Source organism: Chelonia mydas, chromosome 8 (genome assembly GCF_015237465.2).
Source record: "Chelonia mydas isolate rCheMyd1 chromosome 8, rCheMyd1.pri.v2, whole genome shotgun sequence".
Taxonomy (NCBI): domain Eukaryota; kingdom Metazoa; phylum Chordata; order Testudines; family Cheloniidae; genus Chelonia; species Chelonia mydas.
The window spans coordinates 70,038,855-70,056,568 of NC_057854.1; the positions used below are offsets into that span (position 1 = coordinate 70,038,855).

General features: G+C 42.3%; 1 protein-coding gene across 2 annotated transcripts in view; it reads left to right on the forward strand.

The window, feature by feature from the left end:
* Positions 1-347: 347 nt before the first annotated feature.
* The window catches only part of PLPPR5 (phospholipid phosphatase related 5), a 57,132-nt gene continuing 39,765 nt past the window's right edge, over positions 348-17,714 (forward strand). For both annotated transcript variants that reach the window (XR_006283359.1, XM_007062597.4), the window contains exon 1: positions 348-1,550. Coding sequence is in view for 1 of the 2 variants with exons in the window: in XM_007062597.4 (XP_007062659.1) it covers positions 1,347-1,550 (204 nt within the window). In the remaining variant the exon portion in view is untranslated. The remainder of the gene's footprint in view (positions 1,551-17,714) is intronic.

Sequence of the window (17,714 nt, forward strand, 5' to 3'; positions counted from 1 at the left end):
TTCTGAGAATTTATTAGAAATTTAAACATTCTTATTGCCCATCTGACTAAATATTTGTTTGAGGAATGAAGTTGTTTTCACGTAAGAAGCAGAGCACAGAAAGTGTGTGCTTAGGGTCTGATCAGAGCCTCACTAAAGACAACGGAAAGACGGCTGCCGACTTCAGTGGGTTTGGGATCAGCCTCTTATAGTCCAACCTTGTTAACTAAATTAAAGTTCGATAAGCCTGGCGGTGAAACAGGCCCTGGGGAGCTCTCAGTCCATTCTGCTGCTGTCCCTCCCTCTCATTGCTCACTGGAGTGCTCCAGGTGGGACTCTCTCAAGGGTCCTCTAGGGAGCTGCCCGCTGATCGGGATCTGCACCTAGCGTTGGCACTAAAGAGGCAGCATCAATGTGCTCGTCTTGCAAACAAACTGTAATAGGGCAGAGTTTTGGGCAGGGTTTGGGGGGCGGGGAGGGCTAAACTCCCTGGAATCCCCGTGCAGCGTTTTGGAAAGCGAGGTTAAAGCAGATGATGAGCAAGAAGAGTCTGACAGCGTGCGTTTCTCACGGGCTGCTGTGGAGGAGAGCTCTGCACCGCCAAGTCTAGCAAGCAGCTAGCGCGGAGGAGGCGGCGGCGGGGGCTGTGCGCAAGGCTGCTCAGCACGGGCAATTATTGCTCCAGCTGTTTGGACAAAGACACAAAATCCTAAGGGTGTCGGATTTGGCAGCCCAGGAGCGGCGGCTGCGTTGCCTGCCCGGAGCCGGGCTCGTGCGGACTGAGCTGGCGGACTCGGAGTGACTGTGGGATTCCCTCCCGCCCGCGGGAGGCTGGCGCTGGGCAGAGGCGTCAGGCACCTGCCCGGGGGCGGGCTTGGCTCGAACGCTGCGGCCCCAGCGCCACTGGAGGGGAACCCTCGGATCCGCTTCTCAGCCGGGCTCCCCGCTCCGGCGGCCACGGGCTGCTCCCGGGAGGGGACCCGCCTCCCCCTGCACGTGCCCGGACGGAGCTGGCGCGGCTGCCCGGGTCTAGCCGCCGCCTGTTCCCCCAGTGCACGAGCCTGTGCCCGGGCGCAGCCGCCTGAGAGGAGCAGCCCATGGGCACGGGCTTGTGCCCGGGCCGTGCTGGTGCAGCTGCCCGGCGTTAGCCCATGGGCCGAGCCGCTGCCCGCGACTAACCAGCCTCCTGCGCTGCCCATGTGCTCCAGCCTGCGCCCGGGCGCCGCCGCCGCTGCTGCTGGCTGGGACTAGCCGCCTCCTCCCCCGGTGGATGCCGCCGGGGAGCGAGCGGAGCGCGCAGCCGGGGAGGGGGGCTGCCGCGGCCGCCGGAGCCGGAGTGCCTGCCAGTGCCCTGTGCGCTCACCAGCATGCTTTACTTCCAGATGGTGATCATGGCAGGGACCGTGATGCTGGCTTATTACTTCGAGTACACGGACACCTTCACGGTCAACGTGCAGGGCTTCTTCTGCTACGAGGGCTCCTATCGCAAGCCCTACCCGGGCCCGGAGGACAGCAGCGCCGTGCCCCCGGCGCTCCTCTACGCGCTGGCCGCAGGGGTCCCGGTGCTGGTGGTAAGCAAGAGCCGCTTCTCTCCTCCCCTCCCCTTCTCCAGTCAGGCGGCGCTCCGGCCCCTGGGCTGCGCTGCCCAGCCAGCGCCCGCGAGCGAGTGAGCGGGTTGGCAAGGCACCCTCCGAGCCCGGGGACCCTGCTGAGAGCCAGCTGCGGGCTTTGGTGCAGGGCGAGGGCTTGGCGGAGGATCAGAATAACGGGGTATTTCCTTGGTTAGTATGAATCAGCAGCCACCATTTGCGGTGGCTGAGAGCAGGAGAGAGCCGATTTCTTGGGGGGACAAATGGGAGGGGGGGGTCTTTCCCTTTCAGTCCCTTCTAGGAAGGGGCCTGCTGCTTTCCCAGATACCCGTGTGTTTGGGCTGCAAGTTACCCCATCAGTGGCAATGGAAACCAGGGGCAACAAAGCCCCCCAACCTCCCCCCACCCCCAACGCCCGGGGCCATTTCCTAATGTCTGCAGGGGACTCCTCCGAAGTTCATTTTCATCACGGATGTCTTAACCTGCCCCTTTCCGTTTGAAACCACAAATCGATTCCTTTCAAGAAAAAAAAAAGTGTATGTGCTTATTTATTTTTTTCAAAGCATGTGGGTTAGTCACCGATCAGTGGGCTATATTCGGGGAGCCTATGCTGCTAACGTCCACAAGCCAATATTTCAGCTACTAGTCTTCAAAAGCTATATTTCTGTGCATTCATTTTCTGAAAGTAAGTTGATATGCAAACTGGACCAGACAGTGCTCCCTTTAATGCACTGGGTAGGTGGGAAATAAACCTGTGCACTTGTTACTTTGGTGTGAGCTTCTGTAAATAAGGTTTATGTAAGGTTAATTTCAGTGGTTTTCTTTGTTTAGAAGCATGCAAATGGAACCATAATAAAACATCTGCCTTTAAGTTGATGAATGTACAAGTTGTAATGTGAGATGACAGGGACACTGGCATCATATAATAATCCCTGATCATACTGTGGAGGAAAGAGTCAGAGGATCAGCCAGGGGAGTATTTAACCATTTGGGATGGCGGGGCACACAGGCACGCGCTGCTGTTGTTTCCACAACACTAAAGACCAGAAGGAGCTTGATAGGCAAGAAAAAGAGCTCTCCAGATTGAAATTATTTATTTTACACATATATTCCCCTTCAGCAAGTTATCTTTAATACACAATTGCTTTCTCATCAACCAGGTTCTGTCAGTAATCTCTCAAATCTAATTTCATCATGCCCCTGTATCACCATGATGTTTCTGATTGTGTCAGATCCTCCAACACAAAACCTTAGGGCCAAATTCTGCCCTCATATTGAAGTCATTGGGGTTGGATGGGTGTAATTATGATGGATTTGGTCCTTGTTTTCTAGGGTTGAAATTGCACCCTCTGGTAGTATGTGTTGTGGAGGTTTTTAGTCCAGGATTCATTTTGATTTTAATAAGTGTTACTAAAAACAACCAATTCTGTCATTTTTTAGGTTGTAGGAAAAAACGTTTTGTATGTCTGGACTATTCTTTTGCTGTTTTCAATGCCCAAATGTCTGTTTTGTTGTGTTTTGTTTTAAACTTTAACTTTTGCAACAATTTGATGTCTCCTGGGGTTATAGTAGGATTTGCTATAGCCAAGATGGTAGTGACCAAAAATTATTAATGTCTGACAGCCACTTGGTGTTCTAGGTAAAATAAATGGGTGGTTTCCATCCATTTTCTCATAGTTATATATCTACATCACAAACACCATCTCAACTGGTATTCGTTGGCACCCTTGTCAATGACAGTCTCAACACAATAAACTACTGATTGAATTGGTAGTGCTGTGGAAGTTAAACACAGATAAATTGAGTTTACCCACTTCTCGTTTGGGGAATATGGAGTTTAATTAGGTTAGTTTGCCCATTTCTTTGTTTACCACTACACCACTGCTCTCTTCCCCTAGCAGAGGCCCCTCTAGAAAAGGGTTTGAGACACATTGGCAGATCAGGGCATGGAAGCTTGCACGGAAGTTGCCTATCCTGTACCTCTACCTTGGATAAACAGAAGACTTCAGCCTTTGGGGATGTCAAGCTGGCATCTGTAACAAACACTAAATGAAATTAATAAAGAAAATATGTTGGGCAGGCCACAGGCTAAATTCTACTATGATTCACCCTGGGTAATCCTGTTGAACTCAATGGATTTTCAGGGGATGTATTTTAGTGCACACTTCCAGCCCCATCATGCATAATATGGATGGGCTCTTTTATTTTACTTTGTTGATTTGGCTTGTTTCTTTTCTGTGGAAGAAGTAAAGCTGTTTGTTCTTTCCAAATCCAGAACTATTTATAAGCTGTTGACCAGAGTAAATCATGGTTGAACTCCACTGTTTGAGTTTTCCTAGAGATGAATTTGGGTCTTTGCTACTGTACTAAGCACTCCTTTCTGCCTTTGTAGTTCTTCCACATACTGGTGTGCAAGAGAACTAGTCAGTCTTTAAAAATGAAATGCAGGGAAGATCTAAAACACGTCACATGGCTAAATCTCTGCATGCATAGCTGAAAATGTAGGCTGAACGGGAAGTTATATTTCCACAAATAGAGATATTAACCTTTTAAAATGTTTGATATGGAAAAACTGTTTAATAAATATCATGTTTTTTGAAGTGTGTAGGAAAAAAAAATCTCCCCCCACCTGCAAAGTTATAAACAGGAAACAAAATCCAAACAATACTCTTATTAATGCTAAATACTAGAGCTGGTTGGAAACTTTTGACAAAAACAATATTTTGATGAAAACGGGGAGGGGGGGGATCACAAATTCTTGCAACGTTTTCTCTCCCGTTTTCCAAACAGCTCTGATCAGCACATTTTTTCATCCTTAAATTCACATTATTTTCCACTTAAGCTGACCAAGAATGGGAGGACATCAGGAAAAGCTCTCTGACCCACTTTGGTACCAGATGAGCTGGAGAACACGGGGGGAGCCAACAGAGGGAAGCTTAAGGTATTTCTGCGGAGAAGGTTGTTCTTTCTTTTTATGGAAGAACATTTCTGACTGAAATGGGGGAAGTGCCCTTTAAGGAGTATTGGGAAGGAGCCACTGTGACTCAGATTTGTTGGGCAGGACAGCTGCTTTTTTGAGGGAGGGGCCTTAGGCCATAATATCTTACGCTGGTGGAGCTTCTCTTAATAGGTGTGAGTGAAGGCCTCTGTGTATCAAACTTGGGGGCAACTGTGCTAAGTGGGGGAATGAGTGGGCTTCCCAGTGACTTTTCTCTTCCCTAATTCCTGGAGACTGCATAAGTGGGGAGAGTCAGTTCATGGAGGAGCATGTAACGTGTATGTTTGTTTTGAATTGGATGAGTTGCAACATAAACTATCATAGTATATACTGTGATTTACATAATATTTTAATATTATACAGAACATGTTGCTGCTAATGAGAAGTTCCATGAAAGACCTATTCAATTCAATAATAAGCAACTCATCATCCATGCTTATATACATCTAGTGACTAGAAATCCCTATGTAGAGGGAGGGGATGCAGCTGCTATTGCTTCCCATTGAATGGAGCAGCAGCTGTGGAAGGCCTGGGGTAAAGTCTAACAGCCTGCTTGCGGGTTAGGGAAAATTCAGACTCCAATGTTATACCTGTTTTATGTGATCTTCTTGCTGGGAGATATGAATTTCATTTTATTAGGACACACTATAAGAAAGCAAAGTGTGTGAGGTGTCATTTTGAGATCAGGCTCCATGCTATTCAATGTACATTGCAATATTATTTGTAAATGTTTCCCACTTTTAGTTATGCCTTTAGATATAAAATCATGACACATACAAGAAGACGTAGCTGCACACAGGCATACTGTTTACACTGGGAGATATTAAGCCATATCTTTTTAGAACACACTAAGAATACAGTGCAGTGCAAAATGTGGAAGAAGTTGAAATTATGAGATCTCAGTAGAAGAATTTAAATGGCTCCGGTGATGTGATGTCAAGATCAATGGATCTGAAGATCCAATAGATTGTCAGTAGAATCCATAGGCTTGGCTTTTCCTCCTGACTTTTAATGTGAGTTGAGGATGAAGTAGCAGCTTTAGCTGAGACTCCTTATTTTTGCTGGTTGAAGAAAAAAATGTCCAGAATGACACTTGTATCCTGAGAAATTATAAAAACCTTCTTTATAACTTGAAGTCAAATGTAAAGGTGAAAAGAAATATGGTCTTGATTCATTCTATTTAAAAATATGAAAAAAGAAGCATAGAAATTTTAAGTTTTCTGTTCGGTGCTGTTTAAACCTTTTCCCAAAGTGCCAGATTTTGCTCAGCAGGCTGGTTGCTTTTTTAGATTTGTTATGACAGATGTAGTTTGAGAAATATACGTCAGTCTAATCTTTTAGCTTCCAGTGAAAATGATTTGTAGAATTCTCATCTAGTTGCTCATGTTTTCAAAAGCTACAAAATGATCCGGTCTGCTGCATTTCTTTCTGGTAGACCTTAGTAGTGTTTTGTAAAGGTCAAAATGATTAACTGAACAAAAGAATGACTTTAGTGGATCCACATACTATTGCATATGATTGAATCTGACAAAATTATTTAAGCAAATAATCAGTGTAAAACAATGGATGATAGGAACTATAATGTATACTGACTGCTTTATATAAACCAGGAGGAGATGACACAATTTCATTAATACATTGTGTAAACACTAAGAATTACCTCATGCTAATGTTGTTTGCTTTTATATCCAAGTAATAAGCATAAAACATTCACAGTTCTATTTGTTTAGGCAGATTCCTAGCATATTCATATTTTCCCTGTAAATCAATTAGTTAGTAATTTGTATTTTAGCATAATCCTCTTAATATCACTGAAAAAATGAGTTTCATGTAGAGACACTGTGTTGGTTTTTTCGGTAGCCTGCATGAACTTTTGCATTGTTGCAACCTAAAGAAGTAACCGATGTCAAAGTCAGATACCGTTTGGGCTAACCTAGATGCAGAAACTCCCTTGTCACTGCTCTTTAGGAGCAAGGACTTCTGCATCATATGTAATGCATATTGAAAAACATAATTCCAAGTATACATACAAAATGATGCACTCTAAATTAGCTGTTACCACTCAAGAAAGAGATCTTGGAGTCATTGTGGATAGTTCTCTGAAAATATCCCCTTAATATACAGCTGCAATCAAAAAAGCTAATAGAATGTTCGGAACCTATAAGACCAGGGGTGGCCAACCTGTGGCTCCGGAGCCACATGCGGCTCCTTGTATAGGCACCGACTCCAGGGCTTGAGCTACAGGCACCAACTTTCCAATGTGCCGGGGGTGCTCACTGCTCAACCCTGGCTCTGCCACAGGCCCTGACCCCACTCCATCCCTTCCTACCCCTTCCCTCAGCCTGCTGTGTCCTCGCTCCTCCCAGAGCCTCCTGCATGCCACAATACAGCTGATTGGGAGGGAGGGGGAGGTGCTGATGGGCAGGGCTGCCGGTAGGTGGGAGGTGCTGGGAGTGGGGCAGGGGAAAATGATGGGAGGCTGCTGACGTATTACTGTGGCTCTTTGGCAATGTACATTGGTAAATTCTGGCTCCTTTTCAGGCTTAGTTTGGCCACCCCTGCTATAAGACAATAAGACAGAAAATATCATAATGTCCTATATAAATCCATGATATTCCACACTTTTGAGTACTGCATGCAGCTCTGGTCATCCCATATAAAAAAAGATATATTAGAATTGGAAACGGTACAGAGAAGGGCAACAAAAGTGATTGAGGGTCTAGAACAGCTTCCATATGAAGAGAGATTAAAAAGACTGGCACTGTTCAGATTGGAAAAGAGATGACAGAGGAGGTGATATGATAGCGGTCTATAAAATCATGAATGGTGTGGAGAAAGTAAATAAGAAAGTGTTATTTACTCCTTCAAATAATACAAGAACCTGAGGGTCACCCAATGACATTAATAGGCAGCAGATTTAAAACAAAGAAAAACAAGTACACAAAATGCACAGTCAACTGTGGAATTCCTTGCCAGGGGATGTTGTGAAGTCAAACTATAATAGGGTTCAAAAAAGAACTAGATCAGTCCATGGAGGATAGGTCCATCAATGGCTGTTAGTCAAGATGGTCGGGGATACAACTCCATGCTCTTGATGTCGCTAGCCTCTGACTGCCGGAAGCTTGGAGTGGATGATGGGGGTTGGATCAGTTGATGATTGCCTGTTCTGTTCATTCTGTCTGAAGCATCTGGCACTGGCCACAGTCAGAAGACAGAATATCCAGCTTATACAGACCATTGGTCTGACCCACTATGGCCATTCTTATGTTCTTATGATCTGGAAAAACACTGTAAAACTTCACTTTTCTTTATGTCAAATTACATATGTACGCTTGCCCATGTGGGTAAGTTAATACACACTTATGGTTTACAAAGACCTGAACTGAGACCACACTGAGAACAAGGAGAAAGAGGGGCTCTCCTAAGTATCACCACAGCTTTCATAGATCTCTGCTCTTTCCTCAGCACATTTGCCCCTACAGGTTGCTACTGTCTGAGTTCGTCAGACCTGGGACTATTACATTTAGTTAAGACTGGTTGAAAGTTGTGGGCCTGTGCATATGTGCACCTCAGTTCCTATTTTCTGTGCAGAGCCACAACTACTGTGTTTGTCTGTGGGGGGGAGATACAGGAGTCGTATGCATCCTTTCAAAATTGTTTTCATCCTGTTGATGCCTCTTTCAAAACTGCTGCAGGTCTCATACATTCTCCTTCTTATACCTATGATTGATTCCTTGTGCTATTGCTCCGGGGACTGCTCTTGTGTCACCCGCTTAAGAGTGTTCAAAATATTCTTGCAAAAGTGTAGTTTTTAGTTCACTAGTCACTTCATTATAGGTTTAGTCCTGTGTAATTTAGTGTAGTGCATTTTAAAAAGAAGACTTGCTGGATTGTTACATTTGGGCGGGGGGGGGGGGGGGGGGGGGAAGGTGTCAGAATTTTTGTTTTCTTTTGGTTTTATTCTTCTTGGTGCTTCTTAAAGGATTCAAGTTCTGCCACAAAATATTTCCTGGAGATGTCCCTCAGTGAATTCACTGTGCCATGCACAGGAAAAAATTTCTCCATCAATTACTCACTTCTCAACCCAATCAGAAAGCAGAGCACCTTCACACAGAGTCCTCCATCCACTTTGGCATGGTCAATCATTCCATGCTCATCCATGGTACCAAGTGGATTTGGTTTTGTTTCTCTGTGTGCTTTGGCACCATGGGAAAGATCAAAGCAAAAGAAAAGGAATGCTTGATGACAGATCTTGTAAGATACTTTAATGCCTTTGAGCGTGGCGCTAAAGCCCTTAACATTTAAGTGTGTCCACAGCATTGGGTTTCATGGCACATGTACACTGAACTCATAGCTTTTCCCAAGGCTTATCCTGATAGCCACCTTAATATTCAATAAGTTGGTCAGAACTGAGACAGGCTGATCTTTTTCATTCCTTGAAAAATACAGAAGTCACATTTGATGTTCTGTCTTGATGCAGACACCAGGGACCTTCTGTTAGGATTCATATTCACCATTCACCATGTTATTGCCTCCTTTGAGTCTTTCTGCTATGTAAGTGCTACGTGCTTCAGTTAGAGCTGCTTCCTTGGACCCTTTCCAGGATTACACTTGGCCATGTGACCTATATAACTATAGCTATGTCCTCCTCCATAGATCTTTTTATAAACACTGGCGAAATATTCTTCAGACCTGCTTTATGGTGATTCCAAAGTAGATGTCTAAGGGTATGTCTACGCAGCAACTAGGCACCCACTGCTGGCCTGTACCCGCTGAGCTGGGCTGCAGGGCTCATTCATTGCAGTGTAGTCTTCTGAGCTTTCGCTGGAGCTTAAGCTCTGGGACCCTCCCACCTCACAGGGTCCTAGAGCTTGGGTGTTAGCCCAAGCCCGGAAGTCTACACAGCAATGAAACATCCCCGCAAGCCCGAGTCAGCTGGCACAGGTGTCTAGTTGCTGAGTAGACATACACTTAGTGATTCCTGTACAGTCGTAAGGAGACTAGAAAGACTCCTTTCATTTGATCCCTCCTGACAAGAAATCAAGGAAATTGGATAATTGGGGCAGGAAGGCATACACACCCACAGCTCCTTCTAGCAGGGCAATAAGTCTCTAATTTCTGATGTCCTGGTAAGATCATCTTTTGTGTGGCAAGATATTAATTACTGAGAGTCCTCCAGACAGTAAGTCATTTAAAGGTACCATCCAAGAAGGCTTGGATCAGTCCGAATGTTCTCTCGGGATGGATTTTATACTTGGCACCCATCACTGTAATATCTGAACTCCTCTGCGTGCTATTCCACAAATAAATAGTCATATAACCTCACATTATAGTTGGATACCCAGCTCCTAAATAAACCCTGCATCTACACTTTCACATCAAATGGAAATGTTTTTTTCACGTGTATAATGAGAAAAATCTTCCTTCCTGATATGTGACCTATCTAGTAGTTCTGAAACATCTTTGATTAGCTAAAGCTGATTTACAGGTGACTCCTTTGATGGTACTTTTGACAGCTATTAACACTTGACATGAAAAGCTAGCCAATAAAGCTCTCTTCTCACCAGCTAATCAAATCATTCCCGAAGGGCCCCTGCATCTTTATATCCTGTTTAAATCCAAAATGCAACCATGGGATATGAATTTAACTTCCATATGCTGAATTTAATATTTAAACAAATCAGTGAATGACTGCTACATTTCATTTTCTGACATTGTTTTTTCTATTAACAGTTGTCTCATCCAGACTAGTTATTCAGCTCCAAGCCCTTATGTCTCTACAGTACTTCCACCTTTATAGTCTTCTATAAGGGCAAAACATGTTTCCATTTTCACACAGAGGTTTTCCCCAAAATGCTTTCAGGATTCCATTTGAACCAGCCATCTCAGCTTTTTTGTGTGAGATTTTTTCCTTCATCCTCATGCTTCACAAGAAACTAATTTCCACAAATTGTATGTATAACATGCTGTCAGTTTTTACCTGTGAGAAAAAAGAGTTCTAGAAAGTCTCCATTTTTCTTGTTGGTGCCTGATGGTAAAGCAAAGCGGAAATCTATATTGCATCAGTTTCTGTGTGAAAGAGTAGTTGCATCTCAAACGTCTATTTTTTTAGTTTACCACTCTCAAGATATCTTAAGGTTCATCCCACCAGATCTGAAGTTATTAAGTACTAATTTATTGACCAGACAGGGTTATATCTTTTGGATTGTTGTCACAGATGTCAGGGCAAATACACTGTTTTAGATCTCATTCTGCTCTCATTTACCCCTGGGTAAAACAAAGAGGCCAGTGAAGTTACATCCTTTATTTACAGGTTACAAATCAGGACCTTAACCTTTCTTCATTGGGAGTCATTCAGTGGTGTGTGTTTTCTCCTCCTGTTGACATTTTCTGGGAATCCAAACCACCATAACACCACAAAAGATACTTATGTATACCAAAAACGGAATTCATAACGCCCACTGTGTTCACTACATGCAGTGTTTAGGAATGCCAGCCAACTCTGGGCCATGTGTTTCATTCTATGGGATGGGTCAGGAGTCTGTTTTCAATAGCTGAATGCCTGTTTGTCCTTAAATGATGCACTTATGGTTAAGGGAGAATGTTGTTAGTTCAACTAATCCTGTGTATAAATTCCCAAATCACACGGCACATTGTTTATAATCTAAAATGGAAAGTGAAAACTACTTACCATGCTAAGTAACTGTTTTATTCACTGTACATAATTCAGGATTGAGGATTTATATGGCCGTATGATGTGTAATAAATGACAGCCAAAATCGAATTATACGTAGCTTTTTACTATTCTTGTTCTGCATTGAAAAGGTGTGATATGTTTGATATTTTGGAATTTACACACTAACCTCACAGGGTACATTCTCAGTGAACACCATCAGTTTTCACATATGCTTCCACCATAAACAATACTAATACAAATAATGAATAATATATTTTGGGGATGCATATAAAAGCCTAGCTGAGGCCAATAGGTCACTTCTCCAAAACCCAACAGTTCTGTGTGATGTCCTATTTTTAAAATGAATAATATCTGTCAACATTTTTTGTAACCCAGCCTTTACTATTCAGTTATGTAGATGTGGCATGGTCTAGTGGGTAAGGCATCAGAGTAGGAGTCAGGAGATCAGAGTTCTATTCTTGGCTATCACTAACCTGCTGTGTATCTTTAAGAAAGTAATTTCATCTTTCTGTGGCTCAATTTCCACATCTGTAACATGGGGATACTTGTTTTCCTTTGAAAAGTACTTTGAGATCTACAATTGAAAATCACTATGTAAAATATCTGAGATTTGGTTATTTCAATTTCATTTAGTCTACTTGTCTGATAAATTGAATGAGTACATTTAAAAATAAGGTCCTGATCCCACATGTACATGCTGTTTCATATGATTTCAGGGTCATATGCAACATAAACCTCCAATACCTGTACTGTGATCATATTGAGCCTAATCCTGTGGTCCTTACTCAGGTAAACTTTTTTCTTTTTGTTTATGGGGTTAGGGAGAATGAATGCAAACCTTCTCTCACAAGGTAATTGGGAGTTTTGATAGAAATCATAATACACAACCTTTCAAGAATTGATATCAGCCCATTAATGTGGTTTGCTGATTATTTTTCCTTCTCTACATAACATTCTCAAACACCATTTTGGTGGTGCTAGGCATGTGGGTGGCATGCAGTCACTAAAGGAATCTGACTCATGATTTCATTGTCACTCAAACTCTGAATAATTTTCTGAACATTTTCTTTAATCAACTAGTAGCCTGTCTCTCTTTTTATTCAAGAGTGATGTTGGAATCAGTAAGTGGAACTTTGTTTTCATATATAGTTTTCTTGGTTTGTAATAAGGATTTCTATTACACAGCTATAGCAACTAAGGTCCTAGTTCAGGAAAACACACTTGAGTATTTGCTTATTACTCTGTCCTTATAACTTAATTATGTGCAATTAGAGAGCTGTTTCTTTTGTTTGTATGCATAATTAAAATTAAAATTAATTTTTTTTTGATCTTTAGTGCAATCGTTTAGATCAGGGATCATCAATCTTTGGCATGCAGCCCATCGGGGAAATCCGCGGGCAGGCTGGGACAGTTTGTTTACCCTCAGCATCCTCAGGTTTGGCCGATCAAAGCTCCCACTGGCCGCGGTTGGTCGTTCCAGGCCAATGGGGGCTGTGGGAAGTGGCGGCCAGCACATCCCTTGGCCCACGCCACTTCCCACAGCCCCCATTGACCTGGAACGGCGAACCGTGGCCAGTGGGAACTGCGATCGGCCGAACCTGAGGACGCTGCGGGTAAACAAACCATCCAGGCCCACAAGCGGATTTCCCTGATGGGCCGCGTGGCAAAGGTTGACGATCCCTGGTTTAGATGATACTGAAGTCTTGAACATTCTAAATAAGACAGTGTTCTCTGGTGAAACCAACTCCTCAAATCATCATCTGGGAGCTGAGAAAAATAACAATGTATTTATGTGAAAGTGAAACTGTTACAATTAAATGGAATGGAATAAAATGCCATTGATTGTATGCAGTGTTGTAGCTGTGTTGGTCCCAGGCTATTAGAGAGACAAGGTGGGTGAGGCAATATCTTTTACTGGACCAACTTCTGTTGGTGAGAGAGAGATAAGCTTTCAAGCTTATATAGAGCTCAAAGACCTGAAGAAGAGCTCTGTGTAAACTCAAAAACTTGTCTCTCACCAACAGAAGTTGGTCCAATAATTGCTGGCTTGCAAAATTCAAAGGATAAGCCTTAGTAGGAAAAATGAGTATATATTCTAACTAATTTTCAAACAACATTTTTGAATATAAATATGTAGGTAAAGTGTCATTTTCCCTGACAGAAAACAGCATACTTGTATGGCTATATCATGGAAACATTTTTCTCATTTATCCTTGTTGTAGCTTCACTGAAGTCAGAAGAGATGGAGCAGGGAGGAATCTGGACAGTTTTGTAACTGGAATAATTTTTCACAAACAGCCCTAAAAGGTTTAATGTGGTTTTGTTTGTCCATCAGAGTGAGCTCTAACCTAGAAAAAAAAGAGAAATTGTGGCTTTTCCTTGAGCTCCATATGAGGGGCAGCTAGTAGCTATCCTTGTTGTAGCTTTTAGGAGCTACCCAGGAACCAGATTGAGAGTCATAATTTGATTGCTGGTTCCCTGGGATGGGGGAAGTACTCTGCACCATTTGGCACAGGTTACTTCCTCTGATGCATTGGCACAGGTTACTTCCTCTGATGCATTGGCTCAGCTGTGTTGATTAGAGCATTGTGTGGGAAGGAAGCAGGGAGCCAAGGCTCTGTCCACTTTCCTGCCCTGCTACATCTCACTCACATATGCAGAAGGGAAAGAAGTGGGCCTGTGGCGGCTTTCCCTTCCACACCCCCTGTTCCTCAATTCCGTGTGCAGCAGCATAGTTAGGTTACAATTTGCTAAAACTGTTTATAATTCTAGCTACATGTGTTTGTAATTCTTCAAGGGGGCGAGGGCAGTTGTCTCATCTCTTGCATGTAAGTCATAAGTTTGTAATATTAGAATGTGATGCACAAGACGACTAAGGAGGAGGAGGAGATTCAGAATGCACATCAGGAAATATAGCAAAAAGCTTGAGAAACAGGTTTTGGGCCTGATGGAATCTGTCCTCTGGAATTAGTGAAAGCCAAGGACAATGAAAGAGCCATATAGTCACCCAGATGGAAAAGGAGTGACAAGGCTAGAATGCCAACAAAGAAATAAATCTTCTGTGGTTGATACCATTCAAAGTGGCATGCATATGGTAACACTACTCCTGAAACCTAAACACCTGAAAAAAAATCATAATATCACTGAATGTGTATGTACACCCAGCAGCACAACTCTGCATTCCCAGCACACCTCGAACTCCTCTTTCCAGTGAGAGCTCTGGCTGTCCAAAGTATGAGAGATTGGGCTAAATGCTGTGTACACACACATAGCAATTACATATTTTAACTAAATATCTGTTTATTATCTTCACAGAGAGGAATAACAAGCCACAATAACATCTGCACTGAAGCCCATCCATTTCACAACTTTTCAAGCCCTAGTATTCTAATACATATATAGTCAGGTCTTCATTAAAATACTAGTCTCTATACAACTGTTGAGTTTTTCCTCAAGACATTTGATATACCCAACCACATCTAATTACTGTTATTTTACAGCTAAATACAGAATGTATTTTCTTTGAAAGGTAAATACCACTTGCATTGTTTTATGAAGTAGATAGAGATATACACAAACACTGAAGAAAAGTAACAAGACTTACTCAGCTCACCTTAGTATATAGCCTTTACAATATTTTTACTGTAAGTCCACATACCTAGAAAAAGCTGTTTTATACTCCACTATCTTGGCAGTAAAGTGCATGATTTTCTTTTTGCAAGGCCTTTTCTATGCTAGAAATGTTTGCTACAATTGCCCACTGTTGCTGCTACTGGTTCTGCTCCACCCAGTGGCATAATGAAGATACTTGGGACCTCTAGCATTTCAAGCATTGTATTATGTAGACCTCCTAAACTGGGTCAGATAACATGTTGCTTACAATACCAGTAGCCATCTGGAGCCCCATCTAATCTACCACCCAGTACAGCTAAAGCAGTGGTAGCAATAGTGTGGATTTTTTTTGGCAAAAAAGCCTAGTGTAGATACACCATTTAGGTTTCTTTGTCCTATGGAAAAAAATGATGTTGAGCCATGCTATTTTATCATATACTCCTAAATTAAAGTAAATACCAAATGTGTTTATGCTACTGGTATGTACTGTACTATGAAAAGACTTATTGTATGGATTAGCTAACTACCGTTACATAGTTAAAGTAACCATTAAAATCTCTAATGCTCATGTTATAAATAACTCTTTGCTCCCATTTCTGAGCCTTCATTAAATTTTTATCTCTAATAAACATCACTTCCATATACTCATTTATTATAACAACATTCTCAAGGAGAAATAATTGGACACAGTAAAATTATAGCTCTTCAAGTGTGGAGGGAAAAAAGGACTGCAAGAGGATGGTTTTACACTGTTGTATTTATATTTATTAATCACTATCACTGAACCTGTTATTTTTGGGCTGCCTAGATAAGGGGCTGCTAGATTATTGTTTTCTAGTCCTCTCCCTGCTGATTGGTACACACTTATAGCATCTCTTCTGGGCCTCAGATTTGGCTATTGATGATTTCTGGGGTAAAATCCTGGTGCACTTTAAGTCAATGGAAGATCTGCTCTTGACTTCTGTGAGGCCAGGATTTCACCTGGGCTCCTTCTATGTGTATCAAACTTCCAATAAAGATTGCAATCCCATTCCCTCTTCAGGGTTCTTTCTTCTGTCTTCTGCATACATAATGTAATTTGTATTTCAGTGTTGGGGTATTCATAATTTTACTGCTGCTTTTGTGCTCCAGATATAGTATCTTTGAGCATATGCTCAAAGTACAGAAGATAAATTACATTACAGTTGAGATTAGACTAATAATTCCATGCCATCAAGTATTTCTCCATTAGGGATGTTAGTGTGTCTTTAATTCATTTCTAGTTGTATTTTGTCCTTATGCAGTAATTGCTTAGAATTTTGAGGAAATATTTTAAGATAATTACAAATGATCATGGGCAAACCTCACATTTTTGTCGGATCTCTTCTGTTTGATTTATATGAACCATTAGAGTCCTTTCCCATATGTTTATACGTTGCCCTTCATCAGTATGCTTTGCTGGCATTACTTCAGCTCGTTTTTGGGACAGCATTCATTTCTAGAATTCATGGTTCAACCCCACATTTTATTTGAAGTGCTTATCTCAACCCTAATTGCAAAAGGATTTAGAGGCCAATCCTCTTCCCATTGAACTCATTGGGAGGTTTATTGTTGACTTCACAGGAAAAAGATAGATATATTGGGTTGGTAATTAGACAGTAGCCTTAAGATATGTGTGAAAGGAGAGAGTTTTATACAGAGGCACTTATAATTAGAGCAGTGCTAGATGTGTAGCTTCAAAGGAAGCAGTTCCATTGTTCAGAAGATAAAGACGACATTTTGCAAAATGGTGACTTTTTTTATTTAGTTTTATTTAAACTTCTTTGCAATCATGGCTCAAATAATAATTTACAGTGACAAATAGGAGCCAAGAGGAAGCATAAATATAAGCTTTGCAGATGCACTTGTCTGGCATGAAAAGCCAAAGCAACACTAGTGACAAACATCAGTCAGATGGGCAGCATCATTTGTTTAATTCCAATATTAGAGCATAATGTGTTAATAATGATACAGGGTCTGATCCTTCAATCTCAATGGCTTGAGTAAGGACTAGATGATCTAGCCCAAAATCTGCAAAATATATAAGTTCAGGCGGCAGTTTCATCCAGGAAAGGTCACACCAGAGACTCACTAGTTCCCAGGTAAATCACTAGAGGCACCAGCTCTACCCTCTTAAACACACTAGGCAGTGATATTCAGGAATCCCAGAAGTGCTTTGTTTTTCCCCTTCTTGAGAAAATTGGAGCATTAGAACAGGTGGAGGATAGGCAATGTCCAAAATCCTGCAGAGTTACTGAAATTAGTTTCTGGCAAGCTGCAAGTCAATGGCACTGTTGAAGCAGGAAATACCACCATTATCAAAGCATTGGACAAGAGACAGGACTCATGGGGAGGGGAGAGAAAGCTGTCACCCCATGATTTCTGTTCAGCTTTGGTTGGACTGGGGAGAAGCTGGTGCGAATTGAGGACAGGATGAGAGGCAGGAGATTCAGAATTTCTATCCCCCACCAAACCTTGAGAGCACACAGAACAGGGCAGCAGCATGTAAGTTACAAATTCCCCAGTTAATCTGTCACCAGGATTTTCAAAGACATACTGTTTGTATGCCCAGTACCTGTTATGACAGCCATTGACTCAGTGGACTGAGGATCAGACCCAAAGGCATGCTCCAGCCATACTGCATGGCATTTACCTTCTCATAAGAAAGATACATTGTGGGGCCTAACCAGACTGACATCACTTTACAAATATCAGAAACCCTTTGAAAAGCCAACGCTACTAATCTAATGTCTTTACTGATATTTTACATTTTGAATGAGGTGTTCATACTTGATTGAACATGGACAACTTTATAAGACAT